This window comes from Furipterus horrens, unplaced genomic scaffold (genome assembly GCF_987537825.1).
Source record: "Furipterus horrens unplaced genomic scaffold, mFurHor1.1.pri manual_scaffold_2, whole genome shotgun sequence".
Classification (NCBI taxonomy): Eukaryota; Metazoa; Chordata; class Mammalia; order Chiroptera; family Furipteridae; genus Furipterus; species Furipterus horrens.
In genome coordinates, this window is record NW_028327172.1 from 43,888,221 (window position 1) to 43,914,304 (window position 26,084).

Sequence of the window (26,084 nt, forward strand, 5' to 3'; positions counted from 1 at the left end):
CCTCTTCTGTTCCTGAACTCTTTTTGCTCCTGGTTCTCACTCTCCCTGTCATCCTTCATTTTCTCAGCCTCCTTCACTGATGTCTGATATTAGATCTGCCCCCTTCAGATTCTATGTCATGCACTCTGTACAATTATAAGTCCCATCTCCAGCCTTAATCCTTCATCTGAGCACTACAGCCTTATTTCCAGTTGCTGATCTGACATCTCATTTATGAGTCCTCTCAACATCCAAGTGTGTTCATTACTTGTACTTCCTAGTACCCCAATCCTGTTCCCCCTTTCTCAGGTTTTAGCACCTTCAACAGTCATAACTTTTTTTAAATCTTGAAATTATTGTTAATTCCTGTCTCTCTCCACTTCTGATTCTTAAATCTGATTGGTTTGACTCTACAAACATCTCATCTCTCTTAAGACTTCATCAGCCAGTTTAACTGATCGCCTCATCTTTCAGAGTCCCTTTTCATCTCTTCTGCTCCTTCTTGAAGAGGTGGTTATTCTACATTTTCCTTTATTGACTACTTTAGGGCCAGCGTCAAGAAGCTCCTTTAGGAAATTCCTGAATAATCCTAAAATACAGAAAAGCAAATTACGAGTCACTTGATAGAGGCCAACCAACCTCGTCCAAGTTAAGGGGTTCATGGGCAGCCCATCCCAGCTTTTCTGCCCCTTATGGATGACTACCAATATCAAGAGGGGTAGATCCAAGATGGTGGTGGAATAGGTGGAAGCTATACTAACCTCCTCCCAGGACCAAACTGGAATTACAACTAAATTATAGAAAAATCATCCTGAATAACCAACTGAAGACTAGCTGCAAAGAAGCCTTATAACCAAGGTCTTACAGGATGACTACCAAAAAATAAATAAATAAAAATTAAATTTTTAAAAAAGGACAACTACCCTTTGGTATTTGGAAAGGAGGACCATAGATCCCTAAAAATCTTCCTGGCCATTGCTCCTCCAGGTGGCATTTCCCTCCTGGACCCTTCATTCCATCACGGACCACCTCTCAGCACACTTATTCTCCACTTCTCAATTCTACTCTCCTCCATTAAAGTCTTCAACAGACTTCCACTCTAAGGATTTTTACCCTCTCCCCGCAAGGATTGTCTGACCCTTGCCCAACCACCACAACAGTACATTTTCCAAAGTCTGTATTTTTCTATCTAAAATAATGCTCTAAGATTTCCAGGAACACATTCTAAGATGGGTTTGGCATTCCAGATCCACTTCTTTCCGTAGTGCCCTGTGAATTTCCTCATTCAGAGGGTATAGTAATACCCATATAAACATTGACTTTCAGAGACAGTACATCTAAACCTATAAGAAGGAAGAACATGTCCTAGCTGCTTGACAATTTATAAGGCTTCACTAATCTTCAATGTATTTAGTAGTAATAAAGTGATCAACTGCCTGCTTAACCTGCAAGGTTTTCTGAGACACCAGACACTCATAGTGCTAACACCAGGAAAGTCTTGGGCAAATCAGGACATCATCCTAATGTTGTTAACAGCACCCACTCTGGAGTCTGAATGCCTGGTTTCAAATTTAGCTCTGCTCTGCCATTTACTAGCTGTATGACCCTAAACTTTAGGATGACTTAACTTACCTCTCTGTACCTCATGTTCTTCATTGGTAAAATTGAATTTTAAAAAGTTAATACATTTAGCATTGGCTGGTGTGGCTCAATTGGTTGGAGCACTGACCTGTAAACCAAAAGGTCACAGGTTTAATTCCCAGTCAGGGCACATGCTTGGGTTGTGGGTTCAATCCCGCCAGGGCATGCAGAAGAGGCAACTAATCGATGTTTCTCTCTCACATCAGTATTTCTCTCCCTTCCTCTCCCTCCCTCCCACCCCTCTCTCTAGTCAATAAGCATGTCCTTAGGTGAGAATTAAAAAAAAAAAAGTTAATACATTTAGAACACTGCCTGACACATGGAAATGTTCTATAGGTTTTAGGTACTTTTTCAGTTAGTTCCTCTTATCATACCCACCACTACCAAATCATGCTCCCTAAGAATCTGTAGAAGATGTAGGCTTATTTCTGAATCACATGTCTCTTAATATCTGCTCTTAATTATACAAAAACCTGGTAAAAGCTTTGAAATTACTGCTTTCAGAGCCCAACTAAAAGTTTAGCCTCCTCCCATCCTTTATTCTTCAATTGCCTACTCAACAAGCAATAAGCAATGCTCAAGCATAGCCCGTGTGCCTATGGTGGCCATGTGCTTCAAACTCCAGTGAACACACCAAAAGGATGCTATTACCCCGACTCTCTTGGAACTCACATTCTGAAAGGAAAGAAGGGTCATTATCCATGACACTGAGGACAAAGCCAGGCAGGAGGCCTCACAGCCAGTCTATTGGGGCTAAGGAACAGACAAGTCTCTGTGGCCTGTTGTTTGTGGAAGACGAGAGGGATTCCCCTGTAACTTTCCTTTGTCCTTGCCACAGTACACTGCAGATCCAAAGGCAATCTGGAGGCAGAAGTCCTTCTTCTTCAGGGGATCTCAGTCCTTTTTCTCTCCAGGACTTCAACTGATTGGATAAGGCTACTAACATTATGGAAAATAATCTGATTTATTCCATCTGTTGATGTAAATGTTCATTTTAGCTAAAAATACCTTCACAGCATTATTTAGACTAGTATTTGAACAAATAGCCTAGCCAGCTGACACATAAAACCAACCATCACAGATACCTAGGCTCAGAGCAAGCCTAACCAGGCATGGAAGGAGTGTCCTAGCACAAAGCCAATCTGCAAAGACTGAGAGAGCTCCAGAAATTCAAGGAAATCTGTAAAAACCTTAATGATGAATAGACAGAAACTATCCCTGGGGAAGTGCAGTCATCAGACTTCCTAGACAAAGACATTAAAACAACTGTCTTAAATATGATTGAATAACTAAAGGAAAACATGAACACATAAGTAAAGGAAATCAGGAAAACAACATATTAACAAAATGAGAATATCGGCATAGAGGTAGAATTATTAGAAGGAACCAAATTCTGAAGAAAGGAAGAAACAATAACTGAAATGAAAAAATTACAAGAGGGCTCAACGGCAGATTAGCAGGAAGAACCAGTGAACGTGAAGACAGGACAACTGTAATTATTGAGTCTGAGAAGAAAAAGAATGAAAAATGTGAACAGAGACTAAGACACTTGTGGGACACAAGCAAGTAAACCAATAAATGCACTATGGGAGCCCCAAAAGGAAAAGAGAAAGTGACAAAAAGATTACCTAAAGAAATAATGGCTGAAAATTTCCCAAACTTAATGAAAGATGTGAATTTACCGATTTGAGCTCAACAAAACACCTGTAGGATAAACTCAGAGACCCACACCAAGACACATTTTAATCAAACTGTCAAAAGCCATTAATATGGTTATTATCAAAAATACAATAAAGTAAGAAGTTTTGGCAGATATAGAATAACTGGAACTTTCATGCACTGATGGTGGAAATTTAAAATGGCACAAATGCTATAGAAAACAGCTTGGTATTCCTCAAAAGTTAAACAAAGATTACCATAAATTCCAGCAGTTTCAGTTCTAGATATATATCCAATAGAATTAAAATCAGAAATTCAAACATATATCTGCATCAATGTTCATAGCATTATTCACAATAGCCAAAAGGTAGAAGTCACCTAAACATCCATTAACCAATAAGTGGATGAACAAAATGTGGTATATACATATAATCAAATATTATCCAGCCTTTAAAAGGAAATTTTACATGCTACATGGATAAACCTTGAAAAAAGCTAAGTGAAATAACCCAGCTAGAAAATAACATATATTGTATGATTCCATTTATATGAGGTACCCAGAACAGGCTGATTAAGATACAGAAAGCAAAATAGAGACTACCAGAGACTAAGGGGAGAAGGGAATGGGAGTTACTGTTTCTTATATTGTTTCTGTTTGGAATTGATGAAAGTTCTAGAAATATACAGGGGTGATGGTTGCAATTCTGTATGGACTTAATGCCACTAAACTGTTTACTTTAAAATGGGCAAAATGGGGACTTCTAAATGATGGCAGCATAGGTATAAGTAAACCCAGTACTCACCTTCTCCCACAACCACATTAAAATTATAACTAAACTATAGAACCATCTTTCAGAACCACCTGAAATCTAGCTGAATGGAAGTTCTACAAGTAGGGAATTAAAGAAACCACATCAAGACTGGCAGAAGGGTGGAGACATGGAATAGGCTGGTCCCACACCCATGCGGTGAATAAAAATTGGGAGGGATAGCTCAACTAAAGGTCTCCCCCGAGGAGTGAGGGGTTCCAGCTCCACACCATGCCCACCATCCTAAGGTTCCAATGATAGGAAGGTCTCATAACTTGTAGCTGTAAAACCAAGCAGGGATTGAGAATGAGGGAAACAGAAGGCTTCTGAAGTCCCAGGCAGTTTCTCTTACAGGGCCTGCTCATGGAATTACTTGAACTCATTCCCTCTGAGTTCAAGCACTAGGGCAGCAGCTTGAAAGGCACCAGAGACACAGTAAAATGAATTATCCAGCATTAAGGGCCAGAAAGGGGGTGGGTTAGCTTTCTCCCAGACAGAAGTGCTGGAAGAGGTCATTGTTCTTTTGATGAGCCCTCTCCCTAGGTGCCATATCTGAGACTCCATCAACCTGCGCCAACCTGGTGATTCCCTAAGGCCCATCCCACCCAACCTTCAGGCCCACCTAAGCTGTTTACAGCGGCTTTTCCATATTAATGCCTGGTCTTGGCCCATGCTTCAGATTTCCCTAATACCTCTCAAACAACCAGCATCTGGCCTCATTGTGCCCTGTTCCTCTCACTAAGTGGCCCCTGGCCTGGCACTAGTAGCAGCTAGCCTTGGTTCACAGCAATGGCCTCCTCTGGGGCACCTCCAAGCCCAGCACAAGTAGCAGCCATAGGCAGGTCACTCTGTAGTTCATGCCACGTGGCTCAAGGCAGAACACCAGCAGCAGCTGACCATGGCTGGCACCTCCCAGAGGCCCCATAAGCCAGCACACCCAATGGTCAGCTACAGACCACTTCTAGCATCACCACCCAAACACCTCCGCAAGTGACACTTACTAAAGGGACAGATTTAGTGGACACCAGTGCCCTGCTGAAGTAAGTCTGCTCTGTGGAGCAGAACCCTGCACAGATGATCCTCCACAGTGGTTATAGGTAAGTGGTCGTAGCCAATCCTTGCAGCTTATCAGCCTGGGAGTAAATCATTCCCTGGGCAATCAAGGCTCAACTACAAGAGGGTATACACAGTCCACTCAGGGGGCAAACCTCAAGTGGCCAACCTGGGTGATTGGGGAGGCTATATGCCACTGGACCCTTAGGCCACTCTGCCAAGCTTGGCAGACCTAGCAGCTCTACCTAATATGTAGAAAGAAACACAGGGAGGTTGCCAAAATGAGAAGACAAAGAAACAGAGCCCAAATGAAAGAACAGAATTCCAGAAAAAGAACTAAATAAAATGAAGACAAGCAAGCTACTAGATGCAGAGTTCAAAACACCGGTTATAAGGATGCTCAATGAACTGAGGGGAAGAGTAGTTGAACTTAGAACTTCAACAGCATAAATAAGGACCTGGACACCATAAAAAAGAACCAGTCCAGAATGAAGGATACACTAACTGAAATGAAGAAGAATTTACAGGGAATCAACAAAAGTACACTAGATGAAGCCGAGAATCAAATCAGTGATTTGGAATATAAGGAAGCAAAATACACCCAATAAGAACAGAAAAAAAAAGAATCTAAAAAATGAGGAGTGTACGGAGCCTCTCGGACAACCTGAAGTGTACCAACATTTGCATCTTGGGGGGTGCCAAGAGAAACAAGAAAGCAAGAAATTGAAAAAATAATGACAGGGAACTTCCCTAACTGGGTGAAGGAAACAGATATATACAAGTTCCAGAAGCACAGAGTCTCAAACAAGATAAATGCAAAGAAGCTCACATCAAGAAACATCATAATTGAAGTGCAAAAGGTTAAAGACAAAGAGAGAATCTTAAAAGCAGCAAGAGAAAAGCAGTTAATTACCTATAAGGGGGTTACCATAAGACTGTCTGCTAATTTTTCAATAGAAACTTTATAGGCCAAAAGAGATAGGCAGTAAATATTCAGTGATGAAAAGCAAGGACCTACAACCAATATTATTCTACCCAGCAAAGCTATCGTTTAGATTCAAAAGATAAATAAAGAAGTCCCCAGACAAGAAGTTAAAGGGAATTCATTAAACCAATACTATATGAAATGTTAAGTGATCTTCTTTAAAAAAAAAAAAAATCAAAAATATGAATAAAATGAAAATAAACATGTATCTATCAACAACTAAATCTAAAAAACAAAGTAAACAAACAAGCATAACAGAAACAGACTCAAAGATACAGAGAACACTTTGATGGTTTCCAGACGGAAGGGGGTTAGGGGTATAGGTAAAAAGGTAAAGGGATGAAGAAGTACAGATTGGTTGTTACAGAAGAGTCATGAAGATGTAAAGTACAGCATGAGGAATATAGTCAATAATATTCTAATAACTATGTATGGTGTCAGATGGGTGCAAGATTTATCAGGATGACCACCTAGTAAATTATGTAATGTAACCACTTGGTGTACCACTGAAATTAATATAATACTGTATGTCAACTGTAATTGAATAATAAAAATGATTTCAATGAAAAAAAATCCCCAGGACAAGGTGATATGAAAGAATAATGTGACACACACAGCTTACACAGCAATGCTGAAACATATTAACATCCCAACTATACAACCAAATAAACTCTAGGTGTTATTCTAAAAAATTAAAATAAAAGAGAGAGAAATGGCAAGTATTAAAATCAGATATCTACAGTGTCTAAGTAATGTGTCTTAAAATTTCCTCCTTGAACTCTCAAAGAACAGAAAAATGTTTTCAAATTTCACCTTTGTATTAAAATAAATGACAAAATTAGTCTCACACAATAAGTCTGAAATGTTTATTTCAAAATGACCTTTTTGCAGATAAAGATTCTGTCAGCACTTCTCATGCGTTATGATACAACTTTGCTTCTATGGGCCCACCAGTCAATGCAGCAAAACTAGGTCTCTTTACCAAAACTGAAGTCACCTGAAAATGGGATGCCAGATGAGTAATGAAACCCTACTTAATCACTCCCTATCTGCCAGATGACTTCTTTCGCATTCCTAAAACTTCTACTTGGATTCCTAATGTATCAGTTTTAAGAATATATATACTACATAGAAACAATATTTTAAATCAATTAATTGATCCGTTTGCTGCAATAAGGTCCAGAAAAGCCTTATCACTTCGAGCAAGTCTACTACAACTATCTATGCTGAAGTGATAGTTTGGTTATTGAAGAAGTGCTGGTCCCCTCTGGGTCTCTCCTCAGGATCCACACATCAGACACTCATCTCTATTCTCCAAAGAACACACCATGGCTGCTGTGTTCCTCTCCTTCTCTTCTTCCTCTTTTGATGTCTTTTCCTTATCTTTCAGCTTCTCTTTATTAAGAGTGAACTGGATCGGATTAGCTGCTGGTCTTGTCCTTAAATAATACATCCCAGTCTTCAAACCCTACATGGGAAGTAAATACAAATTTAGGAGAAACTGTGAGAACACTATCCATTCAAGACCAATGTTTAAAATACATTTCCATAAACCAGGTCAAAATGTTTGCTATCTTGATATTCTATCTCCTCTAGGAAGCCCTCTCAAAAATGCTTAGAGTCAGAGAGTATATGCTGTTCTTTTTATTCGTAAACAAGTTTATATTTCTGGAAATGTCAAATGTTTTTCTTCTCTAGTCTTTTAAAAAATTCTTATGTGTATGACTTCCAAGTTTGCCTAAAACAACATGTCTACCTTAGATTATAACTATTTAGAGGGACAGATTCTGTAAGAACAGATTATGACTACTTCAAGGATAAAGATCATCTTTTATTCCCCAATCCTGACACATAGTATATGTTCAACAAACATTTGTCAACTATTATCAAAAGATAAACTTTTAATTCTAAATAAACACCCAGCACATTGCCAGGGAATAAGAATAAAATTCAGAATCACAGGACTTTACAGTTGGCAATGACCAGCTATGTAATCGGCCTGTACACTGTAGATGAAGCCGGGAAACAGTGGTTGCTTGAAGTTGGTTGACATGTGTTAAGTTTTATTTTACGAATGGTAGCAGTGCACAAGATGGCCTTCAGCAAAGATACCAGAAATTAAGAATAAAAGTGGGAGTATAGAAAGATATTCAAGAAATGATACAAAGGAACAACCAATAAAACTTGGTCAGAGACTGCAAAGAGAGTAAAGGGACGATTATATGTTACTCCATGGTTTTAAACGTAGGAATGAAATAACTGTAAAGAAACAAACAAAAAAAATCCAAAGTAAGAGAATGATCTAGTACAAAAATCATGGGCTGTTTTTAACATTTTAGAATTGAAGGGAAAGAATTTCTAGGTGGCAATATTTAATAGAGAACTAAAATATAAAACTTTTCAATTCCAAAATATCCCAAGTTGGCAATAAGTCCTCCTTGATTTGCTCCACCAACCTGTTTCCAGCCATAGAAGTGCATACTAGTGAGTTTGCCATAGTTAGGTTCAGCAATATGGATGTTCAAAGACTGACTTTGATCAATGAAAGCGCCTCTATCAGCAGCCATCTTGAGAACAGTTTTCTGAGAGATTTCCCATACAGTCTTATAAAGTTGCTTCAGGTCATCAGGAATTTCTGGTATGCTCTGAAGAAGGGAAACCAAATGTTTATTGTACTCCAGTTGATGAAAGCAGTATGACTAACAGAAGAATGACCCAAGGATCTGGCCCTCTACTTCCTGTCAGACCTGACCCTACCATTTAGTATAATACAATATGATCCTTATCATGTTTCCTAAGACTGTTCACCTCTGGCTTAGAAACCCCAACAAAATCCCATCGAATCAACAAAATACCGGTCTGGTGGTAGTGCTTTAAGATCCATCTTTAAATTAGTTTATGGCCTAAACATTCATTGTGCTAGAGACACTTAATAAAGGGAAGAAAGAGCTAAAAAACAATAAATGACCCTCAAGCTTTGAAGAAAACACAAATTATCAGGGCTATACCACGCAGGGACATGATCAGAGAAGCAATGAAACAAAACCCTTTAAATAGATCAGGACTCCACAAACTCCATTTGGAATCGACATAAGTAAGGTTTTCTTAGGTCCAAGGTTAACTTACATCAAAACATACAGACCGGATGCTACTACTTCTATCAAAAAAAGAAAAAAATACTGAAATGTTACAGGAATCTTCATCAGTAATGCGAGTAAGACCAATGTTTAGCCAAAAACCTCTATCTACAAATAAATGTTTCTTGATTCTCAGTTAAAAATATTTATTGTTAAACATTTTTTGTGGCTCTCCCTTTTGGACTATCGGTCCTCTATCTCGACCAAACTTTTCAGTTAATTTTGACTCTAATTTCAGACTTTATGTCAATGGTCCCCAAATTTTGATGCATGTTCGAATTACCTAGGGAGTACTTTCAAAATACCGATGCCTTGCTCTCATTCCCAGGAATGGGGTGCAACCTAAGTTTTAGGATTTGAAAGCTCCCCAGTCGATTCTAATGGGCAGAGAAGTTAGGAACCACTGCTTTGTATGATTGCACAAACAAAAGGGTAAGACCAGGAATAGCTATGTGAAGATGTATATAATCCTAGCAACAGCAAGCAGACACAAGCAGAGCTACATAAGCCTATATGAACACAAGCCTATAACCACAGTGAATAGATATTCTTTCCCTTCACTGCCTGAGTAAATGAGAAGGTACCAGTGTTCAACTTAGCTCACTTTTTTTTTTTCATTCTGTACCTGAATAGAGCCATTGCATGCAATAATATGATTTTTCATCTCTTCATTCCACAAGCCCCGCTCAGTAAGATCTTTCAGTAAGTGAGGATTTACAATCTGAATAGAAAAGCAGAAAAGATATGAAGGAATAAATAACAACGGCAGGGCCTAAACAGAATTATGAGCCTAAGCTTAAAGTAAATAAAACCACTGTAGAATTACTTAACATTAGCTTGATAACTTCTAATTTTCATAACACTGAGGTCCATTTTTTAAAATCTTGATTTTTTTTTTAAATTCAGGAAACATAATATATTTGTAAAAGTAAAAAGAACTAACATTACTTAAACTGTATAAATATATGGTTTCTTTTTGTTTTCCTAAGTAGGAATACAATTTCTTAAGAAAAAAAAAATTAGAAACTATGTATTCACCCCTAACCTTACAGAAATTTATTTCAACATAGAGCAAATTCAAATAAAAATATTTTAAATAGGTGGTTCTCAACCCTAGCTGCACATCCAATTACCTGGAAACCTTAAAAATAAAAAACACTGGCCCCACCCACCAAAAATTCTAATTTGTAACCAAGGCTGAGAACCCCTATCTTAAATAATGCTTCTATATATATCTTAAGTTACCACCAATTTAAACTTCTAATGTTGTCGTATATATCACTATGATTAAAGAATGGTTAATCAATCATGTAAACGCTAATATCAAGTTACTTTCATACTCAACCCTTGCAACTGGCTGATATGGCTCAGTGGACTGAGTGCCAGCCTGCGAACTGAAAGGCTGCCAGTTCAATCCCCCATCACGGCACATGTCTGGGTTGCAGGCCAGGCCCCAGTTGGGGGTGTGCAAGAGGCACAGATTAATGTATCTTTCATACATCGATGTTTCTCTTCCTTTCTCCCTCCCCTCCCCTCGCTCTAAAAATAAATAAAATATTTTTCTAAAAACTTCAATCATTCATTCTTTTGGCAGATATTTATTGTCTGCTATGTGCTGAAATAACTTAGGACAATATGAGGATAAAGATGACTCACTTTATCAAAGCTTTGCCCTGATACTAAGAAAAAGGGGCACACTAAATATAAGTTAGCATTTACTCCCAATATCAGGCTTTTGAAAGATTTCCCTATAGGTCTGGTTGTAATCTTCTCACCTGAAATTCTCCTGACAAGACTCTGCGAGTGTAGATGTTGCTGGTATAAGGTTCAATGGACTCATTATTTCCCAGAATCTGAGCAGTGGAAGCAGTAGGCATCGGGGCAATAAGTAAACTGTTTCTTATACCATACCTAAAGAAAAGGAGATTAGATGCTGGTCCTAAAGCTACAATCTGCAGGAAGGCAGCTACTTTGTCATTGTAGTTAATGTACCTACTGCAACGTAATACAAGCATTAGACTCACATATTCACATATTGGTTTTTAAATGTAACCCCTTGCAGGGATGCAACTCCACAGTATGGGTGGTATAGCTCAACCCCTTCCTAAATGACTTATAAACAGAATTAGCACAAAAATTTCTACTGCTGGCAATCTTTATTATGCCACGACTTAAGGCCACTTGCACTGTGGCACTCAGGAATCAAAGTACTTGATATATTACCTTGCCCAAGGAAACACTCAAATGGCTGTTAGTGTCCTCCACCTATATGTGGAAACCCTCATTCAACCCTCACACTTTTCTAAGTGCCTATGCGATCACTTGTTAGATAATGATGTGAACGTGGTCAACACCAGACATCTATCCCAAGTCTCCATTATCCTGAATAGGGCAATGAATAGTGAAAATTATGATCCAAGTATATTCCTTACTTCTTCTATTACCTCTTCAATTATGAGTTCCTAGAAGTATGTTAACACCTTTTAACTCAGTGCCAAAGGGAGTCGTCGGCAGCCGTCCGTCTCGAGAGACGATGGTGTAGCTTCTTAAGAGCTGAAGCTACAGAGCCTGGGCAGGGTGATATGGAGGGTCTGCTGTTGCCCATGCAGCAGACCCCCCCTCTCTTCGCAGCTGAAGGATCCAAGGGAAAGACGGAGTCAATATAGCTTGGCTTCAGGTGCGCCGCAGGAGTTGCCGGTATTGACTACAACGTCAAACCGCCTTAGGGACTCCGGCTCCGGATTTTCTGTCGGGGTTTACTCCCTTAGCCTTTCCCCTGAAGAGGTATGCCGCAAGGCAGCGGAGGTTTTTTGGAGTCAGAGTTTTCCTTCTCTGTCCAAAGGGAGTGCTTAAGTAAGAATATAGTATCTGAATCCTGAGAAAACTTCAACCTGCCCTCAACTAATCCTTCAAAGTTCAGCCTAAGAGATACCTAGTCTAGAACATCTTTCCTGACTGGGCAGACAACACTTAAATGTCGAATACAAATATTTGTCTACAAACATGTTCTATGACCTATACCTTTATATATACTTAAACTATTTATGTCACGTCTTACTTTACTTAGTTTTAAGTTTCTCAAACCCAAAGAGTTTGTCTTTCCCACGGTCTATACATTTGGATTCATACAGTGCTTAGTACAGATTCTAATGGAATCAGTACAACTGGGCTTTTACTCTCTCTAGTAGTGAGACATCGAGCAAACCACCCGCTATCTTGACAGGAAAGTGTTTTTAAAAGTCATATATATGATATAGCCAAACTATGGAATTATCTGAAATAATTAAAAACATTAGGTAGAACTGCAGGTACTAAAAGGGAAAGACCTCTAAAATAAATCAGAACATCTCAACATTGGTCACATTTATATAACAAAACCATATATGTGCATCTACAAATGTACTGAAAAAAATTTAGAAAAATACACACCTTTAACAATGATTACCTCTGAGGAAAGGAATAAATTGTTTCTTTGTTTATTTTGTGGGAAAGATGGTTAGCTGAAGAGGTATGAAGAAGGGCTTATACTTATTTCTGTATTTGAACTTTATTAACAATGAGTATGTATTCATGTATTAACACTGAATTTTTAAAGTTTTATGTAAAAATATATAAACTATAGTATTTTGAGAAAAAAACAAAACAATAGAGTATAGGTCCATTTTTGTAAAAGTTGCATTTGCACATAAATACACATGGACATATGCTTAGAAGTCTGAAGGATGACAGACCAAAAACGCAAACAGGTTTTTGGGGGAAGGTAGTATTGGCATAATTTTCATTTCACTCCCTTTCCACACAAAGCGTTTTCTAAATTTTTGGACATGTATTATATGAGTAATAAAAAAAATTTTTAAGGCAAATGGATATTTTTTAAAGAGCATTTTAAAGTTACTGCTTCTTTCTTCAAATTAGAAATTTGCAAATGTATTAACCCAGATGACATACTCATAACAACGGAAAATGAAAACAACTTTTTTCACTATTCACTCAGTAAAACATTATGCCTGCCCTCAAATCTCTTATGTTTATTAATTTAAAAGACCTATAAAGACCCAATTTTTACATTTTCTTTCACACAGTTTAATCCATTACCCTCCATAACCTCTTCCAAGATCTGTTATTCCTATGACAATCAATTCAACAAATCATTTATGTGCCCAATGTAGTTAAGCAATAAATAAAAGTGAAACATATTTAAAAAGCAAGCACTCTTAGAAATATAATGGTTTAATGAGAAAAAGAATTACGTAATCTAGGTAGTTAACCCTCTAAAACAAAATCAACTGATAATATACGTATCATGTATTGAAATGCTTTCTTGTGCCAAGCAATTTTCAGGTTACTATACATGAATTGTATTATGAAATATTTAAAAAACAATTCTACAGATAGGTCATTTTAGCCCCACATAAAGAAGAAAAAAGTGAGTTTCAGAAGTTAAAATAATAGCTAACTACTTAAGATCCAGGAGGAAAACCTGAATTCTCCTTATCTCAAAGCTACTTTACATGTTTTACTTACTTTGCAATCTTCTCCTTGAGAAGATTCCAGTCCCATAGGTCTGTGGGAGTGACATTCCACATATCATACTGAAGAACCTAAGGAATAAACAAATTAACTGATGATAAATCACTCTATAACACTTTAAAACTATGACAAAAACCAAACAAATGACTAACTGGCCATCCTCCCAATCCCAAAAAATGCTGTCTTCTAGTAGAACTGTGTCAGGAATACAAGGTCGAGATTTTTCCTAGACAATGTCCATGAAGTCATATTGATCATGAGCAGGCTTAAGGCTCACCTCTTCCCCGTGTCCCTACTGAGCCCCCTCAGAGGACCTATATATCTACAAACCAGGAAATCCTAACATTCATGAAAGTGTGTTGCTGAGATGCATTCATTCTTTTTCTAAAGTAAAAGTCTTGCTCTAACATCCTCTTTCTTAATTGCCGAGATCTAGCTCTTTATCTATTTATTTAGCTAACACCTATTTCTACACATTAGATTTCCTAAATATCAGCAAGAAGGTCAGAACTAAAAATAACATCTCATTTTACATGGAACATAATCATACAACTGATAATAAAGGCAGTGTGGAAAGAAGAATTTTATGACAGCTCCCAGATCTTCACCCCTTGATACACAGGCCATTGTATAATGTACCCTTCAGTGTGTACTGGACCTGGAAATATGATGGATGCCACTCACATAATTAAGCTGAAGGGATTCTGCAGATGTAATTAAGGGTGCAGATCAGTCAATTTTGAGTTAAAAAAGAAGAGATTATCCTGGGTAGACTTGACTTATCAAATGAAAGTCCTCAAAAGAATGCCTAAACTAAGTCCTTCTTGAAATGAAGGGATCTCCTAACAGGCTTTGAAGATGCCATGAGTTCTAGAGCTGCAAGGAAATGAATTTTGCCAACAACCAAGTGAGCTTAGAGCAAGACCTCGATCCTCAGATAGCATCACAGACTACTGACACCTTGACTGTACCCTTGTGAGACCCAGAAAAGACAACCCAGCAAAGCTGAGTCTATACTCCTGACCCATGAAAACTGAGATAATGAATGTATGTTGATGTTTTCAGACTTCATTTCTTTAAACTTTTCAATTACAGTTGACATAGAATATTTTAGTTTCAGGTATACAACACAGTTACTAGACATCTCTATAATTTACTAATTCATTGCCCCAGGAAGTCTAATACCCATCTGACACCACCCATAGTTATTACAGTATTATTGTACTTTATATCCTGGTGACTATTTTGTAACTTCTTACCCCCTTTACCTTTTCAACAATTCCCCAACTACCCCCTCCCATCAAGTGACCATCGATATATTATTTGCATATTTTAGTTTTGTCCATTTGTTCATTTGTTTTTAGATTCCATATAAAAGTGAAACCATATGGTATTTTCTTTCTTATTTCACTTGGCATAATACCCTCTAGGTCCATCCATGTTTTCACAAATGGTAAAATTTTATTCTTATTCAGTCAAATAATATTCCATTGTATATATGTACCACATATTTATCCCTTTGTCTATTTACAGAGATTGTTTCCATATTTTGACTATTGTCAAATAATGCTATAATGAACACAGGGACACATACATCTTCTCAAATCAGTGTTTTGGATTTCTTCAGATAAACATCCAGAAGTGGAATTGCTGGGTCATATGGCAGTTCCACTTTTAATTTTTTGAGGAATCTGCATACTCTTTTCCATAGTGGCTGCACCAATTTACAATCTCACCAACAGTACACAAGGATTACCTTTTCATTCTCCCAAAGAAAACTTGTTGGTTGTTGATTCACTGATATAGCCATTTCGACAGGTGTGAGGTGATCTCCTTGTGGTTTTGATTCACATTTCCCTGATTAGTGATGCTGAGCATCTTTTCATATGTTTATTTCATATGTCATTTTTAGAGAATGTCTGTTCATTTCCTCTGCCCATTTTTTAATCAATTTGTCTTTTTTAGTATTAAGTTATATGAGTCCCTTATTTATTTTGGATATTAATCCTTTCAGTATGTTGTCAATTCATTTTATTGATGGTTTCCTTTGCTGTGCAAAAACTTCTTAGCTTGATGTAGTCCCATGTTTATTTTTTCTTGTTTCCCTTGTTTTGGGAGACATATCCCAAAAATATTGCTAGGAGCAATCAATGTTGGACTTTGCTGCCTATGTTTTGCTTCCAGTTTTGTGATTTGTCTTACATTGAAGTCTTTAATTCATTTTGGTTTTGTATATGGTAAAAAAAAAAAAAAAAAGTGGTCTAATTCTACTTTTTCGAATGTCTCTCTCCAGTTTTCCCAATATCATTTATTAAAGAAACCATCTTTACTACATTGTATGTTCCGGTCTCCATTGTCATAGATTAGTTTACCATATAAGTGTAGATTTATTTCTGGGCTCTCTCTATCCTGTTCCATGAATCTATTTATTTTTATGTCAGTACCATGCTGTTTTAATTACAATAGCCTTGTGGTATAGTTTGATATCAGGAGCATGATACCTCCAACTTTGTTCTTTCTCAAGATTGCTTTGGCTAGTCAGGAACTTTGTGGCTCATATAAATTTTAGGATTATATGTTCTAGTTCTGTGAAAAAATGCCATTGGTATTTTGATAGGGATTGCACTGACTATAGATTCCTTTGCATAGTATGGTCATTTTAAAGTGTTAATTTTTCCTACCCATGAGCATGGTATAGATTTCCAATTGTTTTTTGTATCTTCTTCCATTTCTTTCTTCAATGTCTTGCAGTTTTCCAAATACAGGTCTTTTACTTCCTTGGTAAAATGTATTCTGGGGTATAATTCTTTTTGATGTACTGTAAATGGGATTGTTTTCTTAATTTCTCTTTCTGATATTTTGTTATTGGTATATAATATGCTGATTCCTGAATATTAATTTTGTATCCTGATACTTTACCGAAGTCATGAATTAGTTCTAATATTCTGGTGGAATCTTGAGGGTTCTCTATGTGTAGTATGTCATCTACATATAATAAGTTTTACTTTTTCAATGTATATGCCTTTTATTTCTTCCTCTTGTCTGACTGTTGTGGCTAAGACTTCCAATACTATATTAAATAAAAGTGGTGAAAATGGACATTCTTATTTAGTTTCTGATCTTAAGCAAAAAGCCTTCAGCTTTTTCAGAATTGAGTGTTACCGAGGATTTGTCACAGATGGCCTTTATTATATTGAGGTATATCCCCTCTATCCCCACTTTGCTGAGAGTTTAGCATAAGTAGATACTGGATTTTGTCAAATGCTATTTCTCCATCTATTAATATAATCACGATTTTTATCATTCATTTTGTTTATGTAGTATATCACTTTGACTTACAAATATTGAACCAACCCTACATCCCAGGAATAAAACGCACTTGATTATGGTATATGTCTTTTTTAATGTATTGCTGAATACAGTTTGCTAATATTTTGTTGAAGATATTTTTGTGTCTATGTTCATCAGGGATATTCACCTATAATTCTCATTTTTTTGTAGTGTCTTTGTCTGGTTTTGGTAGCAGGGTAATGCTGCCCTTGTCAAATCAGTTTGAAAGCTTCTTTCCTCTCCTCTTCAATTTTTGGAAAAGTTTGAAAACAAATTGATATTATTTCATTTAAAAAATTGTATTGTTGTAAAATACACATAACATAAAATTAAACACCGTAACCATTTTCTAAGTACAGAGTTCAGCAGTATTAAGTACATACAAATTGTTGTGCAACTATCACCACCATCCATCTCGAGAACTCTTTTCATCCTGCAAGAGAAATTCTATATCTATTAAACAAAACTCCCATCTCCTGCCCACCAGCTCCTGGAAATCACCATTGTACTTACTGCTTTTCATAAATTTAACTTCTCCAGGTACCTCATATAAGTGAAATTATATACTATTTGGCTTCTTTTCCTGAGCATAACATCCTCAAGGATCATTCATATTGTGGCATGGGTTAGAAATCCCGTTGTTTTTTAAATTTATTTATCAACTGTAGTTTATGGAAAATATTAAGACTAGTTTCAGGTGTACAACATGGTGATTAGATAGTTATATGCCTTATGAAGTTATCACCCTAGTAAGTCTAGTACCCTTTGGACAACATACATAGTTATTACAATATTATTGACTATATTCCCTAAGCTGTACTTTACATACTCATGATTTTTACAACTGACAATTTGTATTTCTTAACCCCTTTTATCTTTTTTACCCATCCCAAATCCCCTCCTGTTCAGCAACCATCAATATGGTCTTTGCATATGTTTACACGTTTTCATTTGTTCATTGATTTTTTGTTAATTCCACATATAAGCACAATTATATTGTATGTCTCTTTTTCTGTCTCACTAATTTCACTTAGAATAATACCCTCTAGGTCCATCCATGTTGTTGCAAGTAAGATTTCATTCTTATTCATGGCTGAGTACTATTCCATTGTATAAATGCCACATTTTCTTTATCCATTTGTTTATTGATGGGCACTAAGGTTGTTTCTATATCTTGACTTGTAAATAATGCTGCAATAAACAAAGGGGTGCATATTTTTTTTTCAAATTGGTGTTTTGGATTTCTTCAGGTAAATACCTAAAAGTAGAATTGCTAGGTCATGTAATAGTTTTATTTCTAATTTTCTGAGGAACCTGCATACTGGTTTCCATAGTGGCTACACCAAATTACAATCCCAAAAGTGCACAAGGGTTCCCTTTTCTCCTTATCCTTGCCAACACTAGTTGACTTATTGATGATAGCCATTCTAACTGGTATGAAAAGATCTCGTTGTGGTTTTGATTTGCTTTTCCCTGATGATTAGTGACATTGAGCATCTTTTCATGTGACTGTTGGCCATCGTTATGTCCTCTTTGGAGAAATGTCTGTTCAGGTCTTCTGCCCATATTTAATCATAGTTTGTTTGTTTTTTTGTATTAAGTTGGATAAGCTCTTTATATATTTTAAATATTAACCCCCTTACCAGATGTTTCATTGGAGAGTATCATCTGCCATTCAGTAGGTTGTCTTTTTGTTTTGTTGATGGTTTTCTTTGCTGTGCAAAAACATTTTAGTCTGATGTGATCCCATCTGTTTGTTTTTGTTTGTCTCCCTTGTCTGGGGAGACAAATCCAAAATAAATTTTGCTAAGAGCAATGTCAGAGCTTACTGCTTATGTTTTATAAGTTTTACAGTTTCAGTTCTTATATTTAAGTCTTTAATTCACTTTGATTCAATTTAATAGTTATCAGTCTGTTCAGCTTTTGTTTCTGCTTGATTCAGCTTTGGAAGATTGTATGTTTCCAGAAATGTATGCATTTCTTGTAGGCTGTTCAATTTCTTGGCATATAATTAATTGTTCATAGTATTTCTTTATAATCCTTTGCATTTCTGTGATGTCAGTTGCCACTTCTCTTGCGTTTCTGATTTTATGTTTTTGAATCCCCTCTCCTTGTTTCTTTCTGAGTCCTGTTAAATATTAGCAATTACACTTATCTTTTCAATAAACCAGCTCTTTGTTTCATTGATCTTTTGTATTATTTTTTAGGACCTTTTTATTTCTGCTCTGATCTTCATTATTTCCTTCCTTCTACTCACTTGGGGATTTGTTTGATCTTTTTATAGTTACTTTAAGTGTAAGGTTATATTGTTTATTTGAGACTTTTCTTGTTTCTTGAGGTAGGCCTGTCAATTGCTATGAATTTCCCTGTTAGAACTGCTTGAACTGCATCCCATAAATTTTGGGTTGTTGCGCTTTCACATTCATTGTCATAGGTATCTTTTGATATCTTTTTTGACCTCATTGTTAACCCATTCTTTACTAGCATGTTTTTTAGCCTCTGTATGTTTGTGTGTTTTTCAGTTTTCTTCTCATATCTGATTTCTTTCATATCGTTGTGATCAAAGATGCTCAACATTATTGCAATCTTCTTAAATTTATTGACAGTTGTTTTGGGGCCTAAAATGTCATCTATCCTGGAAAATATTCCATGTGAACTTGAAAAGAATATATTTTCTGCCCCTTTAAAGTAAAGTGTTCAAAAAAATATCAATTACATTCATCTGGTCTGATGTGTCATTTAAGGTCTCAGTCTCTTGTAGCCCTTTAGTCTTTCTTGGCAATCCCCACTGGTTTTTACAACCAGATGTTATAGCTACTCCTTTTCCTGGCACTGATATTCTGGTTTGGGGAGCCCAGTGTTGAACTGGAACTCTTCATTACTCAGTGGAGGATCTCCACAGCTGAGATATTCATCCCGATTCTTAACTGCCATACTGTGGTTGTGGGACATGCCCAGTTCACATCTAAGCCCTTCCTACCAGTCTTGACTTGTCTTCTTTATATTCTTAGCTATCGGAATCTTGTTCAGCTAGTCTTCAGGTGGTTCTCAGCGATGATTGTTCTATAATTTAGTTGTAATTTTGATGTGATCATGGCAAAAGAGGAGCGGTTTATATACTCTGCCATTTTGATCCAGGCACGGCCTTTCTTGAATGTATACTGTTTTAATTCACTAAGTTTACAATTAGAAAACTAATATTGATAGCATTCTTCTTAAGTCATTTAAGCAGTGACTGGTTTTAAAATAGAATAGCCATTTTATTCCAGAAGAAATAAGTGCATTAGTCTCTGATGGCTGGGTTTACAAATTACCACAATTTGGTGAATTAAATGACAAAAATTTATTTTCTCATAGTTCTGGAGCCCAAAAGCCTACAATAACATGTTGGGGGAGTCATGTTCCTCCCAGAGGCTCTGGAGGAGATTATGTTCTTTGCCTCTTTTACCTTCTAGAGGCTTGATACTAGAAATCAAAGTTCCTAAACTGAGGCATGTTCTCCTGCCTCTCGGTCCAGGTGTTCTATGACCCAAGCTGGCGAGCTAGACTCGCTAGCGCCAACAGTCTTTGACTGATCAGGCCTCAGGGTTTCAAGACATTCTGTGACTTAAAAGGAATCTTGCTAAGTACTCCATCTTCCCTAATGTTGACAAGGAAACCAAACAAAGCCGAGCACAGGTAGTGCTGGTAGTGCTTAACCTTGCGTGCTTTCTGTTAATGTTTAAGGAACAGTGTGGCCATTCCCATAGTCTTAAAAGAATAGATGATTGAATTTCTGTTTTTTGTTTTTGATAGTTGAAACATTCTTTATAGTTTATATATTAACCTCCTTTTGTTGTAATCCCAAGTAAGTAATTGTATATTGCAATCAATATTGGAATGTGCCTGTGAGCTCATTCCTTACCCTCCCTATTGATTTCTATACTTGTAAAACTCAATAAAAGGAGAGGTCTTTGTGTCGCTCATTGCTGACCTGCCAGAGCGTGCGGCAGCCCTCCAACCGACTCATTCTCCTTGCTGGAATTACTTCCGCACCCTCGACCACATTTAATACAACAGAGGCTATCAGCATCCCTGGTTTGTAGCTGCATCGTTCCAATTTCTGCATCCAAAGTCATGTTGCCTCCTCTTCCTCTGTGTCTCTTATGAGGACAGCTGTCATTGGATTTAGGGCCTATCTGGAAAATCCAGGATATTCTCCTCATCTCAAAATCCTTAATTATATCCACAAATACCCTTTTAAACCAAATAGAATAACATTCACAGGTTCTAGGAATTAGGATGTAAGCTTATCTTTTTGAGGGCTACCATTCAACCCACTACAGGAACTCACAAACAAAATGAAATTTTATCCAACATGACCTACGTATTCCGGCCATGCACACACACACCACACACTTGCAGGCCATGCCAGGCTGCATCAGAGCCCACTATGTCCCAGCAGCTCCCAATCTGGCTGGCCTGCCTCCTTATAGCCAGCAGCACCACAGGGTAGACAGTAAGTGGAGGGGGGACTGCAGGTGGAGGGTACAGCAGATGAAAGGGACTCCCAGTAGAGGATGGAGCAAATATACAGGCCATATCCAAAAGTGCCTGGGGATGGAGACCCACAGAATGAAAAAAAGAAGAAAAAATTTATCCATATACTTACTCCTTTGCTGACTGGAGAACCCTCGTAGGTCTCATATGGGCCGTGCTCCTTGGCCAGATCACAGCTGGCTTCCAAGGCTCCATAATAAATGGTTTCAAAGATTTGCTTATTCAATAACTGGGCCTCTGGACTCTCAAAAGGATACCTCATCAGAATAAAAGCATCTGCCAGACCTTGTACCCCAATTCCAATGGGGCGATGGCGCTTATTTGATAAGTATGCCTTTATGCCAATAGGTTTAGAGAAGAAAGAGACATTACTGAACAGAAAAAGCAATATTCTATACCAAATGACACGTTCTTTTTTTAATCTCAGTTTTCTGACACCATTCCAATTATAACTATTTAAATGGTGACTTGCAAGCAGACTGTTATAAACTCCCTCCACCATAGATTTCAATAAGTGATGATAAGCAAAGCTATCATACCTCTGGGACAGGGTAGTAGTTAATATCAATAATTTTATTCAAGTTTCGGACAATGACTTTGGTGACTTCAGCCAACTTCTTGAAGTCATATGTGTGTTCTGACGTGACATACATATTCAGGGCCAGGGAGGCCAAGTTACAAACTGCAACCTGGAATGCAAAGAAAAAGGGTCAATAATCACAAAATTTTTATTTCCTCCCTGTGTTGATAACACTACCATATAAGCCTCTAACACTTTATGACATTAAAAATTTTCATTTTTATCTTTAACTTCTCCCTCTTCATCATCCCTTAGTACATTTCTAAGTCCCAATACCTATTCATATATATGAGTTGTAACATGCACCAGTGACATAAGAAGCCTGTGCTCCATTGTATGTGGCTCTATTACCAGACTTATATCACATTGTGCTATAATTTTTTATGTATATCTAAGTAGATGTGCACTGTCCAATACAATAGCCATAAAACACGTGTTGGTATATAAATTATAAATCAATTTTTTTAAAAAAAAAACAAAAACAGGATCTGGATGGGTTGGAAAGTCAAAGAGTGGTGTGTGGCAGAATGATCTGATTTTTGTTTTAAAAGGGGTCATTCTAGTCTTTATAATATAATCTATCTTATATAATAATTATTTGAGTATGTCTATTTCCTTCAATTAAATTTTAAACTTCAAGAGGGCAGGGGTTGAGCCATATTCATTTATATTCCCAGAACAGTTAATACAGTGTCTTACACATAGATGGTGCTCAATAAATTTTGAATTAAACTGCAACCTTAGCACTACATTTAACTCTTACATTTCCTTCCTGATTTTTCATTTGCCATGTTTTTTTAAGTCCTACAATTTGTGATCTGCTCCTTCCTCATTTTCATAGTTTACATCTAATATCCAAGCAGCCTGTCATCCAACTACTGCAACAATCTCCTTAAGCTAACTGCTAACCTCTTCTCATACCAAGCCACACTATAACAGAAGCAAGATCTATCCTTCTCATCCTACCATTTTAATGCTATTTTCCTTTCAGAAACCTACACAGGCTTCCTACCTGTAACATAACCCAGCTTTTACCTACTAACTCCATTCCCCTGGTCAAAGCCTTCTCTCCCTACACCAGACCTTAATGTATTGCTCCATCAAAACAAACTTACTTGACACTCTGCATAAAACCAAACCCTATCTCTGATCTGACATACAGGCTGTTCTTCCCAAATGAAAGATTTCCATAAACCCATTAAAAACAAAAATCAACTAAACCTATTCCCCATTTCTGAGATTAAAATTTTGTATCACCATTAATGGAAAGGATTCTCTCTATAAGTTTATTTTAACTGAATGAGCATCCTAACACATTTTTGTGTCTAACCTCAACTACCATGACTATATATTACTATTTTTCTCAAGTAAAGGCTATTACAACAATGTGTATATAAGAACACCTTACTGTCACCCTTGCTGGTGTGGCTCAGTGGATCGAATGCCAATCTGAGACCCCAAAGGTCACCGGTTTTATTCCCAGTCAGGGCACATGCCTGGGTTGCAGGCCTGGTCCCCAGTTAGGGGCATGCAAAAGGCAATAAATCAATGTATCTCTCCCACATCGATGTTTCTCTCCCTTTCTTTCTCCCTCCCTTTCCCTCACTTGAAAGATAAGTAAATAAAATCTTTAAAAAAAAGGAAGAAAGAAACAGCTGACTGTCTTCTACTTGGCTTAAACTAAAAGATATTCAAAGGCACAGATCACACCTCTTCTTTCCTTTGTAATTTCTATTTTAGTGCCCTTATGCTATGAAAATTCCCTTCACCCATCTCAAGTGAAATCAAGTGAGGGATTCACAAACAATAACTTTACCTCCTAAGAGTCATCTCTCAGTACTAGATTTAGGCAGAAGTTTTTCTACATACCTCATCTTTGCTGGTATACTCTACTATTTCTGTGCACAGGTTGCTGCATTTAATAGTTCCCAGATTCTGTTGGTTACTCTTCCGATTACAGGAATCTTTGTAGAGCATGTACGGAGTACCTGTCTCTGTCTGAGACTCAATGATGGCATACCAAAGTTGTTGAGCTTTTACAACTTTGCGGACATGACCCTGTTTCTCATAACTGAAAGAGAAACCTAATGTTATTTTTAAATTCCCTAAGAACTTTTATTACAGATCACATGAAGAAAGACATTAAAATATATTATAAAAACTCTTTGTTACTAAATTTTGCTAAGGAAAAAAAATAAGGAATATGGTACTCATTTTACTCACTAAAGCCAGATTTTCAACAACTCAGCCTCATTAGAAAGCTAGGCAGCTTTAAATCCCTTGAAATACACCCCAATCTCCCTAAATCAAAAATACTTCCCATAATAAAAAGGAACAAAATCCAAAGTAGTCAAGTTGTGCTGAAGTAGTACTATTGTGCTATAATTTAATGAATTATTGACATGTACTGTCCTAGTTTATCTTGATTGCTGTGTGCACTATAAAGCATAACTTATTTTATCAAATGTACTACATTGGCAAAACAAAATAATAACCCTGGTAATTCTCTGCCTTCATTTTTAAAAGCATCAATTGAAAAACTCAAGCAACATTTACATGTCCCCGAGTTTTAAGAAAGATGGAAAATAAAATTTTGTTAAAGACTCAGGAAGAAAACCAGACCAAAATAAAATTATTAATCATATTCTCTCCTAGGTGCTTCCAAATATTCCTAGAAATTGACTAATGAACAATGCAGTTTTGAAATGTGGATCCCCCAAATAAGAGAAAAACATGTAAAACATTATTTGTTTGATATATTTCCCATACCTTTCATATAGCTTCTCAAATTCCTCTCCCCAAACTTCATCCAGACCAGGACACTCATTTGGACACATCAAAGACCAGTCCTACAAAGGGAAGAATAGTACCACCCAGGAGAAACTTCAAATAACCAACCATACATAATCCATTAGGAACACTGTAAGGGACAGGGTGTCTTCCATAGACTGTCTTGGAAATCTGCTGAAGGAATAACCATTTTAGGCTCAGGCCTAAACATCTAGTTCTGCCGGTTTGTATACAGCCTTTTAAGCATATAGGTCAGACTGCATCTGCTTTGGAGAATAAAAATCAAAAAAGCAGGAATAGCAACTCTTAACTTGTTCAAAATGCCTTCCATAGCAAAACATATAGATGGACTCTTCCTAAGCATGATTTAAGATGATTAAAAGAAAGCTTATGTGAATTGAGTCGTTATCACTAACAGGTACCTATTTCTCACCTGATTAGTCTCCACTCGTTTCATGAAGAGATCTGGAATCCAAAGGGCAAAGAAGAGGTCTCTGGCACGCTGCTCTTCCTTTCCTGTGTTCTTCTTTAAATCAAGAAACTCAAAGATATCTGCATGCCAAGGTTCCAGGTAAATAGCAAATGCGCCAGGTCGCTAATAGTAAATAATCATCATTCTTTTCAGAATCAGAACAAAACAAAGAAACTTCACATTTTCCAAAGCACTTTTATAACATCACCTTGGATCTTCACTACAAATAATGAATTAAATGAGATAATACAAATAAGAACTATGAAAATATTAAGTAGTACCATTTTTTTGCAATCGTAAGAGTAAAAATGATCGTCTGACATAAAGAAAATGTGAAAACAGAAAGATTAAATAACTTGTCCAAAGTGATACCATGAACTAGACAAAGCTTCCTCTTCAGTTGTCCAGCTCACTTTATATTATATGACATGTGTAAAGCCCAAAGAAAATCATTTTAACTTTGACAATAATAGGATATGTTCTTACTAAAGTCAAAAAGATGAAATGTCTTATCAAGGTCCCCATATTTTTTTGAAGTACACCAGAGAGAAGTTTATAAACTAAGAGGTGATTAGTATGC

General features: G+C 36.9%; 1 protein-coding gene across 1 annotated transcript in view; it reads right to left on the reverse strand.

Annotated features, from left to right (window-relative positions):
- Positions 1–6,978: 6,978 nt before the first annotated feature.
- RRM1 (ribonucleotide reductase catalytic subunit M1) overlaps positions 6,979–26,084 on the reverse strand; it is a 39,088-nt gene continuing 19,982 nt past the window's right edge. The window contains exons 10-19 of the mRNA XM_090264665.1: positions 25,466–25,627; positions 25,012–25,091; positions 24,112–24,313; positions 22,202–22,351; positions 21,775–21,996; positions 13,788–13,864; positions 11,039–11,174; positions 9,889–9,984; positions 8,583–8,771; positions 6,979–7,594 (exon numbers count right to left, since the gene is read on the reverse strand). Of these exons, the coding sequence (XP_090120791.1) occupies positions 7,406–7,594; positions 8,583–8,771; positions 9,889–9,984; positions 11,039–11,174; positions 13,788–13,864; positions 21,775–21,996; positions 22,202–22,351; positions 24,112–24,313; positions 25,012–25,091; positions 25,466–25,627 (1,503 nt within the window). The 3' untranslated portion in view covers positions 6,979–7,405. The remainder of the gene's footprint in view (positions 7,595–8,582; positions 8,772–9,888; positions 9,985–11,038; positions 11,175–13,787; positions 13,865–21,774; positions 21,997–22,201; positions 22,352–24,111; positions 24,314–25,011; positions 25,092–25,465; positions 25,628–26,084) is intronic.